We start from the raw sequence: 19,171 nt of genomic DNA on the forward strand, positions 1-19,171 counted from the left end.
TGTGTGTGTGTGTAACAGCCACCCCTATCCACCACCTCTGCCCCCACTCCGACAAGATCAGCCATCTCCAGACCCACGGCCAGCCAGACCCACACCACAACCCTGACTCCTGGAGGGAAATCCTAGTCGACAATGAGGGATCCCAAAGGAAAGGTATACAGTGTGTGTGGGTGTGAGCGAATAAAAGCCTATTATTGCAGCAGTGCGTGATGCCATGGGGTGTAGTTAGTGAATTGTTGATGAGGGAAAGAGTTCAAGGACCTCTCTTTCTATTCCTCCTCCCCCCCTCTTTCTCAGTCCCTCTCTTTTTTTCCACCCATTATTTTCCTCTCTGATCACTACCTCTAGTGGGGACATTACACTGCTCCATTAGGAGGTTCAGCCCTGCCCAGTGCTACACACGCACAGAAACACGCACGCAAGCACTCTCTCTCTCACACACACAATTAATCCGTAAACAAGAGAGCGAGAGCAATTACAGCAGAGAGCGAGCGCAATTAGAGCAGAGAGAGAGAGAGCGAAAGCAATTAGAGCAGAGAGAGAGAGAGCAATTAGAGCAGAGAGAGTAATACCTATAGGTTCATGGCACCACAGACCTAATGGGCAGAACACACAATGCTAATACAGGACTCACTCCTCAGACTGTACAGGACTCTCACAGAACAAAGGAGGACAGGGAGGAGAAAACCTGTGCAGCATATGTTCACCTCTAAACATTCCCCGACCTCAGGCCTACCGCAGTCATTCTGTGTGCTTCTCTTTTCTGTGTGTTAATTCATGTCCAGAAGTGCGGTTGGTTGGCCACATGGCTCAAGGCGTGCGTGTGTGTGTGTGTGTGTGTGTGTGTGTGTGTGTGTGTGTGTGTGTGTGTGTGTGTGTGTGTGTGTGTGTGTGTGTCTCCCACCTGGCTGTAACACGCTGATCCCCAGCAGGTTAGACGTCCTGTTGGCCACTTTGCTCCAGGTGTTGTCGTAGTTCCTCCTCCACAGGAGGGCAGAGCACTGATATGTCCCCGCCTCCCTACGCCCAGCACGTGTCACAGACAACCTGAAGTTGGTGTTGGCATGGGAACGGTCCACGGTGGTGCGGGTGCCCTGGCCAAGCAGCTGCTCGCCCCACTGCAGCGTGCCCTCACGGGTAAACGTCACCAGGTCTCGGAACTCGCCCACTGTGCCACCCTCACCACCCTCCCCGGCAGAACCCGAGCTGGTGGGCATGAAGCGCCAGGTGACGGAGGCGGGCACACGAGGGTTATGGCGGGGCTTGACCAGGCACTGGAGATCAAACGAGTCGCCAAAGATCACGCTAGGCGTCCGCGACGACGCCGAAACCACGAAGGAGGATTCTGGGGAAACAGGAAGAGAAGAAATGATGTGTTAATGTTGGATAGTAACGCAAAATACCAAACTGACCCCTAGCTCCTTTTCCCTAAATTGGATTACTAGTTCCTATTCCCTAATTCCTATTCCATAACTCCTATTTCCTAGCTGCTATTTCCTAGCTGCTATTCCTTAGGCACTTGATGAAGTATGTGAAAGGATTGGAGAGGTAAGCAGTGTGGCAGGCCAGGCAGCATGACAGAGGCCACGGTGGTGACAGCCTGAAGGGAGCAACCCTCTGTTTCAATACACAGACAAAGGGGAAGGGAAGGAGTAGGGATTGCAAGACCAAGTGGCATTCAGTGAGAGTTGAATAACTTGCCTTCCATCAACAAGTTAGCCGTTAGAATCCATTCACTGTCCTCTGAAACACAACCGTATAGAGAGGTTGTAAACTGTGTCTATAGATCATATAACGTATAAGGCTTAGTGTCACGATACCAGAATATTGACTTCGATACTGATACCAGGTTTAGTATCATGATACTCAATACCACGGCAAAAAAAGAAGGCGTATTAGCCAAAGTCACAGAATGGCACTTGATCCAGACAGAACTTTTGAACTCAATATCATTACATTGGACTTTGTTGTTTGTATTTATTATGGATTCCCATTAGCTGCTGCCAAAGCAGCAGCTACTATTCCTGGGGTCCAGCAAAATTAAGGCAGTTTATACAATTTTAAAACATTACAAAACATTCACAGATTTTACAACAGACTGTGTCCCCTCAGGCCCCTACTCCACCACTACCACATATACACAGTACTAAATCTTATGTATAAACTCAGTTTTTGACAATTCCTGACATTTAATCCTAGTAAAAATTCCCTGTCTTAGGTCAGTTACGATCACCACTTTATTTTAAGAATGTGAAATGTCAGAATAATAGTAGAGAGTGATTTATTTCAGCTTTTCTTTCTTTCATCACATTCCCAGTGGGCCAGAAGTTTACATTCACTCAATTAGTATTTGGTAGCATTGCCTTTAAATTGTTTAACTTGGGTCAAACATTTCGGGTAGCCTTCCACAATCTTCCCACAATAAGGGGAGAATTTTGGCCCATTCCTCCTGACAGAGCTGGTGTAACGGAGTCCGGTTTGTTTGGGATCATTGTCCATTTGGAAGACCCATTTACAACCAAGCTTTAACTTCCTGACTGATGTCTTGAGATGTTGCTTCAATATATCCACGTAATTTTCTATCCTCGTGATGCCATTTATTTTGTGAAGTGCACCAGACCCTCCTGCAGAAATGCACCCCCACAACATGATGCTGCCACCCCCGTGCTTCACGGTTGGGATGGTGTTCTTCATTTTACATTTTAGTCATTTAGCAGATGCTCTTATCCAGAGCGACTTACAGTAGTGAATGCATAAATTTCATACATTTCTTTTCTCCGTACTGGTCCCCCGTGGGAATCGAACCCACAACCCTGGCGTTGCAAACACCATGCTCTACCAACTGAGCCACAAGCTGGTCCCGTCTTCAGCTTGCAAGCCTCTGCCTTTTTCCTCCAAACGTAAAAAGACGGTCATTATGGCCAAATAGTTATATTTTTGTTTCATCAGACCTTTTTTTCCCAAAAAGTATTATCTTTGTTCCCGTGTGCAGTTGCAAACCGTAGTCTGGCTTTTTTATGGCGGTTTTGGAGCAGTGGTGTTTATTCTTGCATACTATTGTTTGTACAGATGAACGTGGTACCTTCAGGCGTTTGGAAATTGCTCCCAAGGGTGAACCAGACTTGTGGAGGTCCGCAATTTTTTTCTGAGGTCTTGGCTGATTTCTTTTGATTTTCCCATGATGTCAAGCAAAGAGGCACTGAGTTTGAAGGTCGGCCTTGAAATATATCCACAGGTACACCTCCAATTTACTCAAATGATGTCAATTAGCCTATCAGAAGCTTCTAAAGCCATGACATTTTCTGGAATTTTCCAAGCTGTTTAACGGCACACTCAACTTAGTGCATGTAAACTTCTGACCCACTGGAATTGATACAGTGAATTATAAGTGAAATAATCTGTCTGTAAACAATTGTTGGAAAAATGACTTGTGTCATGCACGAAGTAGATGTCCAAACCGTCTTACCAAAACTGTAGTTGTTAACAAGAAATTTGTGGAGTAGTTGAAAAACGAGTTTTAATGACTCCAACCTAAGTGTATGTAAACTTCTGACTTCAACTTTATAGTGCGTATGTTATTGTATGTGTGTGTGTATGCATGCATGTGTCTGTGCAAATGTTTGTGTTGCTTCACAGTCCCCGCTATTCCATAAGGTGTTTTTTTAATCTGTTTTTAAATGTACATTTTACTGCTTGCATCAGTTACTTGATGTGGAATAGAGTTCCATGTAGTCATGGCTCTATGTAGTACTGTGTGCCTCCCATAGTCTGTTCTGGACTTGTGGACTGTGAAGAGCCCTCTTGTGGCTTGTGGGGTATGCATGGGTGTCTGAGCTGTGTGCCAGTAGTTTAGACAGACAGCTGGGTGCATTCAACTTGTCAATACCTCTCATAAATAAAAGTAGTGATGAAGTCAATCTCTCCTCCACTTTCAGCCAGGAGAGATTGACATTAATATTATTAATATGATCTCTTTGTGTACATCCAAGGGCCAGCCGTGCTGCCCTGTTCTGAGCCAATTGCAATTTTCCTAAGTCCTTTTTTGTGGCACCTGACCATACAACTGAACAATAGTCAAGGTGCGACAAAACTAGGGCCTGTAGGACCTGCCTTGTTGATAGTGTTGTTAAGGCAGAGCATCGCTTTATTATAGACAGACATCTCCCCATCTTAGCTACTACTGCATCAATATGTTTTGACCATGACAGTTTACAATCTAGTTACTCCAAGCTGTTTAGTCATCTCAACTTGCTCAATTTCCACAAGATTTAGTTGAGGTTTAGGGTTTAGTGTTTAGTGAGTGTTTTGTTCCAAATACAATGCTTTTAGTTTTAGAAATATTTAGGGCTAACTTATTCCTTGCCACCCACTCTGAAACTAACTGCAGCTCGAGTGTTGCCGTCATTTCAGTCGCTGTAGTAGCTGACGTTTATAGTGTTGAGTCATCCGCATACATATAAACTCTGGCTTTACTCAAAGTCAGTGGCATGTCGTTAGTAAAAATTGAAAAAAGCAAGGGGCCTAAACAGCTACCCTGGGGAATTCCTGATTCTAACTGGATTATATTTGATAGGCTTCCATTAAAGAACACCCTCCGTGTTCTGTTAGACAAGTAACTCTTTATCCACAATATAGCAGGTGGCGTAAAGCCATAACACATTGTTTTTTCCAGCAGCAGACTATGATCGATAATGTCAAAAGTTGCACTGAAGTCTAACAAGACAGCCCCCACACTCATGTTATCATCAATTTCTCTCAGCCAATCATCAGTCATTTGTGTAAGTGCTTTGCTTGTTGAGTGTCCTTCCCTATAAGCATGCTGAAATTCTGTTGTCAATTTGTTTACTGTAAAATAGCATTGTATCTCATCACACATTTTTTCCCAGAAGTTTTCTAAGGGGTTGGTAACAGGCTGATTGGTTGGCTATTTGAGCCAGTAAAGGGGGCTTTAATATTCTTGGGTAGCAGAATGACTTTGCTTCCTTCCAGGCCTGAGGGCACACGCTCTCTATTAGGCTTAAATTGAAGATGTGGCAAATAGGAGTGGCAATATCGTCTGCTATTATCGTCAGTAATTTTCCATCTAGATTGTCAGACCCTGGTGGCTTGTCATTGTTGAGACTATTTTTTCACCTCTTCCACATTGACTTTACGGAATTCAAAAGTACAATTCTTGTCTTTCATAATTTGCTCCGATATACTTGGATGTGTAGTGTCAGCATTTGTTGCTGGCATGTCATCCCTAAGTTTGCTTATCTTGCCAATGAAAAAGTTATTAAAGTAGTTTGCAATATCAGTGGGCTTTGTGATGAATGAGCCATCTGATTCAGTAAATGAAGGAGCCGAGTTGACTTTTTTCCCCAAACTTTCATTTAAGGTGCCCCAAAGCTTTTTACGATCATTCTTTATATAATTTATCTTTGTTTCATAGTGAAGTTTATTTTTATTTAGTTAAGTCACATGATTTCTTAACCTGTTGGGGCTAGGGGGCAGTATTTGCACGGCCGGATAAAAAACGTACCCGATTTAATCTGGTTACTACTCCTGCCCAGTAACTAGAATATGCATAGAATTATTGGCTTTGGATAGAAAACACCCTAAAGTTTCTAAAACTGTTTGAATGGTGTCTGTGAGTATTACAGAACTCATTTGGCAGGCCAAAACCTGAGAAGATTCCTTACAGGAAGTGGCCTGTGACAATTTCTTGCCCTCCTTGATCATCTCTAACAAATACAGGGGATCTCTGGCATGACGTGACACTTCCTACGGCTCCCATGGGCTCTCAGAAGGCGGGAAAAAGCTGAACGATGTAATTCCATCCCCAGGCTGAAACACATTAGCGCGTTTGGCAAGTGCTCTATCAGAGGGCCATTAGACTGAGGCTCGTGCATGAGGGGATAGCATGCTTTTACTTTCACTCTCTTTGTAATAAAAAACGATTTCCCGGTCGGAATATTATCGCTTTTTTACGAGAAAAATGGCATAAAAATTGATTTTAAACAGCGGTTGACATGCTTCGAAGTACGGTAATGGAATATTTCGATTTTTTTGGTCACGAAATGCGCCATGCTCGTCACCCTTATTTACAATTTCGGATAGTGTCTTGAACGCACGAACAAAACGCCGCTATTTGGATATAACAATGGATTATTTGGGACCAAACCAACATTTGTTATTGAAGTAGAAGTCCTGGGAGTGCATTCTGACGAAGAACAGCAAAGGTAATAACATTTTTCTTATAGTAAATCTGACTTTGGTGAGTGCTAAACTTGCTGGGTGTCTAAATAGCTAGCCCTGTGATGCCGGGCTATCTACTGAGAATATTGCAAAATGTGCTTTCACCGAAAAGCTATTTTAAAATCGGACATAGAGTGCATAGAGGAGTTCTGTATCTATAATTCTTAAAATAATTGTTATGTTTTTTGTGAACGTTTATCGTGAGTAATTTAGTAAATTCACCGGCAGTGTTCGGTGGGAATGCTAGTCACATGCTAGTCACATGCTAATGTAAAAAGCTGGTTTTTGATATAAATATGAACTTGATTGAACAAAACATGCATGTATTGTATAACATAATGTCCTAGGGTTGTCATCTGATGAAGATCATCAAAGGTTAGTGCTGCATTTAGCTGTGGTTTGGGTTTATGTGACATTATATGCTAGCTTGAAAAATGGGTGTCTGATTATTTCTGGCTGGGTACTCTGCTGACATAATCTAATGTTTTGCTTTCGTTGTAAAGCCTTTTTGAAATCGGACAGTGTGGTTAGATTAACGAGAGTCTTGTCTTTAAAATGGTGTAAAATAGTCATATGTTTGAAAAATTTAAGTTTTTGCATTTTTGAGGTATTTGAATATCGCGCCACGGGATTACACTGGCTGTTGAGTAGGTGGGACGCAAGCGTCCCACCTAGCCCATAGAGGTTAACTTGCAGTACGTTTGCCAATCAGTTGGGCTGCCAGACTTAATTGCCATACCTTTTGGCTCATCCCTCTCAATCATACAATTTTTCAATTCCTCATCAATCCAAGGGGATTTAACAGTTTTTACAGTAATTTTCTTAATGGGTACGTACTTGTTAGTAAAACAGCGTCTGGTTGCTCCTCATTACACACCACAGACCAGCAAATATTCTTTACATCATTAACATATGAATCACTACAAAACTTATTGTATGACCTCTTATACACTATATTAGGCCCAGCCTTTGGAACTTTGGTTTTCCTAGATATGGCTATTATATTGTGATCACTACATCCTATGGATTTGGATACTGCTTTAAAGCAAATATCTGCAGCGTTAGTATAAATGTGATCAATACATGTTGATGATTTAATTCCTGTGCTGTTTGTAACTACCCTGGTAGGTTGACTGACAACCTGATCCAGGTTGCAGGCACTGGTTACAGTTTGAAGTATTTTCCTGAGTGGGCAGAATGATAATAGCCAGCCAATATTTAAATCACCCAGAAAATATACTTCTCTGTTAGTATCACATACATTATCAAGCATTTCACACACATTATCCAGATACTGACTGTTAGCACTTGGTCTATAGCAGCTTCCCACAATAATGGGCTTTAGGTGAGGCAGTTGTTGAATGTATGCTTTAATTAATCAATTATACAATCAATTTGACTTAGTTTACCCATCTTACTACATAACAACATAATAGTAATCATTAATTTGAATGGTAAATCAAGATGTAGCCTAGGTCTATTCACAATACAGGTGAATGCATATTCAACAGGACACACTGCATGCATTGAGTTATTGACCTGATTTCATTGGGCTACAAATGAAAAACAATCCATTTCCCTTCCATTTGGGACTTATTTTATTGTTGGGACTTATTTTATTTTATTGATCAACAACATTTGTATAGAAGAAAGCAATCTCTTATTTTATAAAAGTGTCTCTTTAAGCCCCATGATGTCATTCACACACATGGTCAGTTCGAGACTCGAGCAAAGATCATCTTGCCAACTGCTTGTGCAGCAGAAGTGGTGATACAGCCCAGACTCCCAGGGAGTGTAGTGGTTCCTCAGGACAGGCTAGAGCTGGCCACCAGTAAGTGGATCCGGAGCAGGAAATGGTGCTCTCACACTATAAGGAGACATGGGCTGCGCTAATAGACAGACTTGATCCTCTCTCAGTAGATGACGTGAGACGCATTTCATGTTCTAGTATCGAAAAAGTAGTGAAGAGTCTGTATACCATGCAACACTAATAGGGTTAATGGTCACCGGTGGTTGAACGGGGGAGGACTCTCCTGCTGAGATTAGCACCCATTTACCCAGGGTGCACCGGGGCTTAGTTCTAGAGCCCTGTGCCAATGGCGCACAGATCAATATATCATGACTGCCGGGCGGCAGTGAATGTATGCGTGTCTCATCGAAGTGTGTGTGTGTGTGTGTGTGCGCATGCTGTGTGTTTGTAACGGTGTGTGATTGCAGAGTTCAAAACTAATGGTGATGCAACACCAAAGAAGGCTCCAGGGAGAGATTTGCTCCAAGAGCTGATACTCGACCTGCTTCTTTCTCTAGCCAATCCAAACCTTCCTCATTAAGATAAGTCACCCTGGTCCAGATAATAGGGCCAACATAGACCTACACTACACCACTTAGTGAGTTGAGAAAGAGGAGGGGAGATTCTCTGGTACAGTATACTTCACTCCACAGTTCACGCAGATATCCCTCCGTAACATCTTCCATTCTAGTCTGCGATTCTTACTGATATCAACCCATTTCAGTATCTTCTGCCCTCATATACATCTATTTCAGAGAGAGAGAGAGAGAGAGAGAGAAGCGGTGAGGGAGTGAGACCTCTTTCTGATTTTTACAAGATCCGATAATTCATGTCTATGAGACTGTGTAGATTTCTCCAATATTCACTTGTCATCTCTCCTTCCTCCCTTGCTCCCTCTCTCCTCTCTCTCTCCTGGCAGTGAGTTGTCCATAGTGTCCTTCAGAGTGTGTAATCGATGGTTTTATGTCCAGACAGTTGGCTACTGCTGGGACAGCAGCCACAGTCCATAATTCTACATTACACAATAACTCTCCTTTCTCGCTCTCCTTCCATCTCTCGTTCAGCCCTTCCCTCCCTCCCTCGGTCTTCTTCCATCCATCTCCATCACTGTCGGCCTCTGTGATGGGAGAGGCAAGTTCATACTGATAATTCCTTTCCTATTATATTACCTTAATATTCCCTTTCCTATGTATACGTCGTTGTGAGTCGATTGTAAGTGTATGCCTATCATGTGTGTATGTGTGTTTGTTAGGTCTAAGAACCTGGGCTTGTCATCATCACAGACCTGCCAACCCAATCACTCCTGGGCGCTCTTCAGCCAATCTGCTACCAGGATCCCCTAATGAACACTGTCACCATGGCAACGCATCACCTCTCTGTCAAAGCCCAGAGGACACTATCACTAATCCCCAAGGGCCAGACAGCCAACTTGGAAAAAGACGCATTGTGAAAAAGGGGAATGGAAGAATAGAAGGAGAAACTGATTAAAGGAGAAGAGAGAGAATAGAGGAGAGGATGAACAGAGGAAAAGAGCGCAGGCCTATTTATACCTTGGCTGACTGTCACTGCTCTTCAGAGGAGACTTCAGTAGAGACTGAGGCAAGCAGATGCTACACATCTTGAAGACACAAGGATGCGCGCAGAGGCACAAACATGTGATACAGACACACACAGGGAAACTGACACACATACTGTATACACAGAGACAGGCATACTGTACACACAAATAATATAAAACGTGTAGGAACAATAACAAAATTAACATCTACATACAGGTAACTGACAAAATAATGGAAACACTTGAGTAAATGAGGGATACAAAGTATATTGAAAGCTGGTGCTTCCACACAGGTGTGGTTCCTGGGTTAACTAAGTCATTAACATCACATCAAGCTTAGGGTCATGTATAAAAATGCCCAGTTGCCCATTATTTTGGCTACCATGGCTAGAAGAGATCTCAGTGACTTTGAAATAGGGGTCTCAAAGGAGCTTAGAGTGTGTGTCTCAGTCACCAGATCTCAACCCATCAACAAAACACCAAATTATGTAATATCTCATGGAAAAATGGTGTCACATCCCTCTAATATAGTTCCAGATGCTTGTAGAATCTATGCCAAGGTGCAATGAAGCCGTTCTGGCTCATGGTGGCCCAATGCCCTATAAAGGCATTTTATGTTGGTGTTTCCTTTATTTTGTCAGTTACCTGTAATTCATCCGTTTTTGCTAAAACACAACAACTGGCCAATTAAAAAACAGACATATTTTCTCTCCCTCCACAGCACCACAATACTCTGCTGCAGGGGCTAATCCCTTCTGTGTCTGTGTGTCTGTGTCTGTGTGTGTGTGTGTGTGCGCGCGACTGTGCCCTTGGTTCCCCCAGTGCCTCAGTCAGTGCACCGCTCCACTGCTTCTCTCAGTCAGTCTGTACCAGTGATGTTCAGCTTAACTCACTGACAGAGGAAAGCCTGCCCACTGCTAAACACATTTCCATTTTAATAATTCTAGATAATCTGCGTGTACGCAAGTAGTGCGAGTGTGTCTCAAGTCAAGATCGTGTGTGTTGTGTCCATAATATCATGAAAAAGAAAAACTATATCTGAAGTCAGAATGGTGTGTGTGTGTGTGTGTGTGTGTGTTATAGTGACACACATCCCTTGGCTCAGCATGAATAAAGCATGCTTTATTTTCCAGCCTCTCAGTGAGCCATTCATCACAATCTCTTACAACAGGTAGGAAAATGACTGCCCTCTTTGTGCTCCTGACATCCCCCTGCACACGCTTACCAACTGTCTAGGCCCGGAAGGACTGGACGTGTGTGTGTATTTGGGTGCTCACTCTAGAGAAAAGCTAAAGAAATGCCAGCGATGACCTTAATATGTGTGTATGTGTGTGTGTTCGCCTGTTGCTTAAGCTAACAACTTGTCTAGACAGAGATGACCTTGATGTGTATACTGTATGTGTGTGCGAGCTGACAAGGTAAAAATCTGTCGTTCTGACCCTGAGCAAGGTATTTAACCCACTGTTCCCCGGGCGCCGGTGACGTGGATGTGGATCAAGGCAGCTCCCCGCACCTCTCTGATTCAGAGGGGTTGGGTTAAATGCAGAAGACACAGTTGTACAACTGACTAGGTATCCCCTTTCCCTTTATATATATATATGTGTGTGTGTCAGGGTTCCGTGTGTGTGTGTGTGTGTGTATCTATATATATCTATATCTATATATATATATATATATATCTATATATATATATATCTATATATCTATATATCTATATATCTATATATCTATATATCTATATATCTATATATCTATATATATATATATATATATGTCTTCCTGAGTCATGAGTCCCTGCTACACACACTCACCCACGGTCTTAACAGTGATGGTCTTGGTGGCTGATTTCTCTCCTATTATCTCCCAGCTCTGCTCTGGCTCAGTCCCGGCTTCCACCCATTCTGTGGCCGTGCACCGGTACAGCCCCCCATCTCCAGGCAGGGCGTTGTATAGGGACAGGGTATAAATGTCCTCCCGTACCCTCTCTACTCGGATCTCCCCGTAGCTGGATCGCTCACGGTACCCAGGGCCTGGTCGGACGGTCCCGTCGCGGTCTACAGAGACCAGGTCATGGGGAGAGGTGGAGCCCTGCTTCTCACTCCACTGCCAGGCCACAGACAGAGGACCCGTGGTGGAGTGGATGGAACAGGTCAGCTGGACCACGTCCCCCTCCTGGACCTCTGACGAGTTACTGGACAAAGACACTGTGACGTTACTCTCTGGTGGAGGGAGAGAAGAGTGGGGAGGGAGAGAGAGAATTCAGAGAGGGAGGGTTGAGGTAGAAGGAGTGACAGAACATATACAAAATAAGTCAAAATGGACCAACACCTCTCCAATGACATTTTGACAGGGTTTTACATTTAAATAATGAAACACTAGAACCAGGCTTCACATGTAAAACAATTCAGAGGACAAAAAGAACCACGGGCAGTATGGTGTCTACCAGTGACTGGAGTATACTACTGACTAGCCTATGCATGTACTGTATTTATGTCACAGCAGCCTGTATCTGTGGAGATGATCACTCGACTCTGAACTTGGGGCAGCTGAGAAAGAGAGAGAGAGGAACTGTCAGAGAGACACACAGACCCCAGTGGACTGATGCATTGTGGTTTGCAGATCCCACTTCTGACACCTAATGCAATGCAGCTGATACCCCGGTCCACCCAGGGCTTAGGGGCCGGGCCTGAGATCACACGGCCCAGCGTCTGATGGATTCCTCCTCAGAAGAAAGTGCAGAAGGATAAAAGTCTTTAGCTGCCTGTCCCCTGTGCTTTAAAACATACCCTCTCTCTCCTTCTCGCATCACTTCAGCGCCTTTCACACACTGCAGAGCGCTGCCCGGCCCCAACACCCCCCTTAACCCTCGGGTGATCTGAGTCTACAGGGAGGGCTTCTTTCCTGCTCTCTTTCTCTCTTTCTCATTCCCTCCATCTCGTTCTCTCTGCCGTCAGAGGATGAGGGGTTGACTGGGTGCTAACCACCCCTCCTACCAAGCTACAGCCCTGGGAGAATACAGAATGAAGCAGCCTTTCCACACTTACATGAACAAATGGAAGGCCTCCATCCCTTTCTCTTCTTCTCCATCTTTTAATTTCACCCAGCTTTTCCCCATGTTAAATACATTATACATTGTCTCTGTCGCTCGGCTCTTAGTGTCAATGTGGATTTGTATGAACATCACAGATGGTTAGGCAGGCAGAGGGCAGCTTCTCTCCTCTTCAAACCCGCCTGTTTTTGTCTTGCTCCTCTTTCAATTCTCTCCCTGTCTCGCACTTGTTCATTCTCTCCCACCATCTTCCTTTCTGTTCATGGGTCTCTCTCTCTCCTCTGTGTGTTTCTATCCCTCTTTCTCTTTACTCCATTCTCTCTCTCTCTCAGTCCCTTCCTTTTCTGTGTCTCTCTCTCACTCCCTCTTTCCATTTTCTCTGTGTTTGTAATTCATAGCAGCGCGTTTACCCCTCTCCCCTGCCCAAGGTAAACTCATTCATCAGGACTGATTTGTCAGCACTGTTTATACCTCTGTCTTCCCGTCCTCCTGCTCTCAACCCTCTCTAACCCATTCTACCCCATCACCGCTGTTAATGGGTCCAGATACAAGGGATGGTAACTAGAGGCGGGTGAGTTGGGGGAGTCAACCTGACCCCATACCCTTCTACCCACTCTCCATTAAGACCTCCCCCTCCCTGCTGTAACCATGGTTATTAAACATACAATGCTTTTATAGAACATTAAATCTATTTGTTAGGGAAACAAAAGGTCCCATTAGGGAGAATCCCTGGGGATTACTGGGGCCATGTGGGGGCCAGGGAGGCTTTGTTTTGGGACAGTTTGGGTGGGAGTGGAGTGAAGTGGGGGGTGCTTGGGTAAGGTCAGGATGGTTGGGTGCAGGTGGTGGATGATGGCATATTTAGGGTGAGTTGGGGTGGGTTGTTATTGTGTTTTTATGCTGGTAACAGCAGGCTTTAGCATTCAACACCAGCCCTTAGAAAGAGAGAGTGAGGGATAGAGAGGCTATAGAGCTGCAGACTGGGGGGGGGGGCGGCACTGAACTACTAGACAGAGGATTCATCAGGATAGAAAGAGAGAGGATGAGAACATTGGGCACTGGAGGTTTTGGGAGGGTTGTATTAGCTAGATTAGGCTTCATATCGCCTCCCAGTGTTCCAGCACGCCCCTAGCGGCCAACACTCTGAAAGCCCAGCTGAGTCACTCAGCTCCAGCAGAACACATTAATTTAGCCCAGGGATCCCTTAGTGGGCCCTGGAGAGCTAGGCCCCATTCCTTCCTCTCTCCTTCTTCACACTCTCATTTCACGGCTGTTAGCTCAGCCTCCTGCATCCTCCTCTGAAACTCTCTCCATTATCCAACCTAGCAGCTCTGAGCTGAGGAAATGAGAAGGACCATAATACTGCATTACCAATATTTAGCGATCCACTCAGACAGAAAATGAGTGATGGGGGGAAAGTTGATACAGTTACATATCACAATATTATTATGGACAATATTATATTGATACTTTGACTCCAAGTACGAATAATATTTGAATTGCTAGGTAGTGTTAGCTACCGCTAGTCATCTGTACCTGCACTCAAACTCCAGTATTTGTCCTTCCATAGCTTGTTCTATAGCCTTGAAACAATTGAGACATGGATTGTGTATGTATGCCATTCAGAGGGCAAATGGGCAAGACAAAATGTAAGTGCCTTTGAACGGGGTATGGTAGTACAGTTGAAGTCAGAAGTTTACATACACTTAGGTTGGAGTCATTAAAACTATTTTTTCAACCATTCCACAAACTTCTTGTTAAGAAACTATAGTTTTGGCAAGTCGGTTAGGACATCTACTTTGTGCATGACACAAGTAATTTTTCCAACAATTGTTTACAGACAGATTATTTCACTGCATCACAATTCCAGTGGGTCAGAAGTTTGCATACACTAAGTTCACTGTGCCTTTAAACAGCTTGGAAAATTCCAGAAAATGATGTCATGGCTTTAGAAGCTTCTGATAGGCTAATTGACATCGTTTGAGTCAATTGGATGTGTACCTGTGGATGTATTTCAGGGCCTACCTTCAAACTCAGTGCCTCTTTGCTTGACATCATGGGAAAAATCTAAAGAAATCAGCCAAAACCTCAGAAAAAAAATGTAGACCTCCACAAGTCTGGTTCATCCTTGGGAGCAATTTCCAAATGCCTGAAGGTACCACGTTCATCTGTACAAACAATAGTACGCAAGTATAAACACCATGGGACCAATCAGCCATCATACCACTCAGGAAGGAGACTCGTTCTGTCTCCTAGAGATTAACGTACTTTGGTGTGACAAGTGCAAATCAATCCCAGAACAACAGCAAAGGACCTTGTGAAGATGCTGGAGGAAACAGGTACAAAAGGATCTATATCCACAGTAAAACGAGTCCTATATCGACATAACCTGAAAGGCCGCTCAGCAAGGAAGAAGACACCATCCCAACCGTGAAGCACGGGGGTGGCAGCATCATGTTGTGGGGGTGTTTTCCTGCAGGAGGGAGGGGTGCACTTCACAAAATAGATGGTTTCATGAGGATGGAAAATTATGTGGATATATTGAAGCAACATCTCAAGACATCAGTCAGGAAGTTAAAGCTTGGTTTCAAATGGGTCTTCCAAATGGACAATGACCCCAAGCATACTTCCAAAGTTGTGGCAAAATGGCTTAAGGACAACAAAGTCAAGATATTAGGGTGGCCATCACAAAGCTCTGACCTCAATCTTACAGAAACTTTGTGGGCGGAACTGAAAAAGCGTGTGTGAGCAAGGAGGCTTACAAACCTGACTCAGTTACACCAGCTCTGTCAGGAGGAATGGGCCAAAATTCACCCAACTTATTGTGGGAAGCTTGTGGAAGGCTTTCCTGAAACATTTGACCCAAGTTAAACCATTTAAAAGACAATGCTACCAAATACTATTTGAGTGTATAAACTTCTGACACACTGGGAATGTGATGAAAGAAATAAAAGCTTAAATAAATCTCTCTACTACTATTCTGACATTTCACATTCTTAAAATAAAGTGGTGATCCTAACTGACCAAAGACAGGGAATTTTTACTAGGATTAAATGTCAAGAATTGTGAAAAACTGAGTTTAAATGTATTTGGCTAAGTTGTATGTAAACTTCCGACTTCAACTGTAGGTGCCAGGTGCACCAGTTTGTGCCAAGAACTGCAACGCTGCTGGGTTTTTCACACTCAACCAGTTTCCCATGCGTTTCAAGAATGGCCCACCACCCAAAGGACATCCAGCCAACTTGACACAACTGTTGGAAGCATTGGGGTCAACATGGGCCAGCATCCCTGTGGAACGCTTTCGACACCTTGCAGAGTCCATGCCCCGACGAATTGAGTCAGTTCTGAGTGCAAAGGGGGGGGGGCACTCAATATTAGGAAGGAATTCCTAATGTTTGGTATACTCAGTGTATAGTGAGCAATATCTTTCGAACAGAAAATCGTAATAAAATCCCAGTATCGAATCGCGAGAATCACAATACATATCGGCACCCAAGTTTCATGATAATATCATATTGTGAGGTCCCAGGCAATTCTCAGCCCTATAGAAAATAATGGTGGAACAAAGAGCAGCTTTATTCTCAGTGAGACTCACGGTCCACAATAGAGGCTCTATTGTTCTCTGGAATAGAGGTATCTGACCTCCGCTCTGGGAGAATACATAATGTATATCATTAGAAAAGCATACTACTATCAAAGTGCCAATCAGATGTCGTTTAACTCAATGGTTCCCAAACTGAGGGACGCGCCTCCCGTGGAGGACGCGAGGGGTCGGCAGTGGGGTGAAGAGGCGTGGGGCCCCCAATTCTTTAAACTTACTCTTGAAAGTTGTAATAGCATAATGCAAGTTGCAATTTATAAATTGGGTAGTGCATCATCAGTTCCTCTTGTCATGTTAGTCATTACATACCTTAGAGAGATATTTATAACTTGTCAGAAATGTCCAGATCTACTAGCCCATGTTTGCAAAAAAAAATTGCCCATAGATAGTCATTTTTTTGTTAATCAAATATCGCATGAATACTCATTAGACATGGCAAAAAGTATAGAATTTCAAGGAAATTTGCTTTAAAACTGCTAAATGTTCTTTGCACCCTATGACAAACTGTGTAGAATTGCAGGAAATAATCTTTAAACCTGCTAAATGTTCTCTCCACTAACAAGAGGGGTGTGAACAGTTTGTGTCATGAACAGTGCTTGTGCCCATAGAAATAGATGTGGTGCGGGCAGGGAGGGGCGCAGGATGGCCCCCAAGTGAAAAAGTTTGGGAACCCTTGGTTTAACTGACCAAGGGGCCAATGAGAGGCCTTTTACTACCAAAGGGGCCAATAGCGTGCCGTGTTGATACTCACTGATAGGCTGCACAGTGATCTGGACGTTGCGTGACCTCTTGCTCCGGTCTATAAAGTCCCCAGTGGGTGTCTTCTCCCTCTCCGTGACCCTACAGATGTATTTCCCAGCATCCTCTGGTCGGAGGCGCTGCAACTTTAGCAGGTGCACGGCGGGGCTCTCCTTACGCACGGTCATGTGACCGGCGGCCTCACGCGCCACATAGTCGGGTCCCAGGACGGGCACAGCGCTGGGCCCTATCACGGCAACCGACGAGCTGCTGAACACCCACGACACCGAGAAGAAGCGCTCGGGCACGCTCTGGGCATCGATGGTGCAGCGCAGCTCCAGCGGCTCGCCCGCCGTGAAGGACCGCCGCTCCGTGCTCACCTGGATAGAGAAGTCCCGATCTGGGGGAGAGAGAGATAAAATTGGTTAAAAAGCAGAGTTTAACTCCTCCTGTCTCCAGAGAGCACATGTCAACACATCTTCACACTCCAGTCCTTAATCAAAAGAGATGGATGTTAAATTCCACCAGGATGCTGAAGTCCCGATCTGGGAGGATGGAAGGAGAGGGGGAAGGAAAGGGGAGAGGGATAAGAGAAAATTGTCATCCCCTATTTTAACATTTAGCATCAGTATGGTTTCAGCTGCCAGTTTCTCCCAAAGACGGAGAGAGGGAGGGAGTCATCAACTCTGATTTAGCTGTTGCATATCACATGTTCCCTTATCCTCATATAACGCATGAGAGTATGACTAGCTGCTCAGGATAGAGACCTTCTTTAAATACCAGCATATGAAATGAAAATGCATCACACTACCACATTCTATTCTTTAATGTCTGCTGCCTGTCACATTGGGGGCAGAGAGAGCGAGAGAAAGAGGAGTCGAAAGAAAGGGAGAAAGAGACCGAGGGAGGGAGGGGGGGGGGGTCACACAAGGGGTCAGCTATGCCCACAGTGAAGCACAGCTCCTTCAGCCTCCTCCTTTCCTCTCTCATCCTCCTCTCCCCTTGGTTTCACCTCCAACACACAAACACAGCGAATTAAGATTCTCTACAGCAGATGAAAAAAGCCTCGCCACTCCGCTCGTCTCCTTCGCTCTTCCTGACAGAAGAGAGAGGAGAGGAGGCCGAGCAAACATTATCAGTGTAGCCGTCTCTGCATACACCTCTGACTGGGCTCCCAATTATAGATGGACTCCGCACACGGCGGCACCAGCGTTTAATTTACAGTATTCATTTCAACATGAGGAGCGGCGGTATGCTCTGTGCATCTCATTCCCTCTCTGCTCTCAGAGAGGTGCTAGCCCCTGGCTGGAATTATAAAGACTTTAAACAGACTTCCTGAGAAAACACAGTTGTGGAAAAGTTCAAAGCCTGCCATTTGAAGAGGGGAGGGGGGCGACTGTTTACACGTACACACACACAGTGAACTTTCATGCTGAGCGCTTGTCTCTAAAATAACAATGAGCCTAATAGCTAACAGTCCGGCACTGGCTGGACAGATACAAGCAGACTCACACACAAACACACACAGGTCATCAGTAACAGAGTGGAAAGCAGATGCCAAAACAAAGGCCAGTGACGATCATTGACCAATGAAGCGGCAGGATATTGCATTGTGACATCAGATCTGTATTCCTGGCTGTATCTAAACTCATGGAGCTGTGACCTGCTTTACAAGGACAACTTAGAGTTCAGCAACAAACATGGCCATGGGAAACTGGGTCGTATTCACTAGGCACCAAACTGAAGCAAACAGATGAAAATGGGGAGGTACCATCTCAACTTGTCCAATAAGAAATGCTTTTTTACGTTTTCCATTGCACAACGTTTTGAAACTTTTTGCTATGATGCGTCTTCATGAATACTACCATGGACTGTGCCTGGGCAATACTGAGAGGTGAGAGACACGGAGGAAGGGAGGAGCTAAAAGTGGAGACATGCACCTGTCAACGGTTTGTAATAAATTAAACGTGAAAAGAAACAGGCCAATCAGATGCAGCGAGAGAGTAGGAAGTTATAAAACAAGAGAGTTGGGAAAAGATAAAAGGGGGCAAGGGAGAGATGGGATGAAACGTTAAAGGGAGAAACAGAGGGTCGGAAAACAGAAAGGCAAGGAGAGCAGAGAACAAGAAAGATGAAGTGAAAAAACATCAAAAAGAGAGAGGTTTAAAGAGACGTGTAGAGGGAGAGGAAGAGATGTGA

The 19,171-nt window shown here is 44.4% G+C and overlaps 1 protein-coding gene across 3 annotated transcripts in view; it reads right to left on the reverse strand.

Moving 5' to 3' along the window:
* The window catches only part of LOC106582101 (immunoglobulin superfamily member 3), an 89,634-nt gene that overhangs the window by 23,521 nt on the left and 46,942 nt on the right, over positions 1 to 19,171 (reverse strand). For all 3 annotated transcript variants that reach the window (XM_014164845.2, XM_014164846.2, XM_045704655.1), the window contains exons 4-6: positions 16,986 to 17,372; positions 11,396 to 11,803; positions 905 to 1,345 (exon numbers count right to left, since the gene is read on the reverse strand). In XM_014164845.2, the coding sequence (XP_014020320.1) occupies positions 905 to 1,345; positions 11,396 to 11,803; positions 16,986 to 17,372 (1,236 nt within the window). The remainder of the gene's footprint in view (positions 1 to 904; positions 1,346 to 11,395; positions 11,804 to 16,985; positions 17,373 to 19,171) is intronic.

The sequence above is a fragment of the Salmo salar genome, chromosome ssa21, assembly GCF_905237065.1.
Source record: "Salmo salar chromosome ssa21, Ssal_v3.1, whole genome shotgun sequence".
Taxonomy (NCBI): Eukaryota; Metazoa; Chordata; class Actinopteri; order Salmoniformes; family Salmonidae; genus Salmo; species Salmo salar.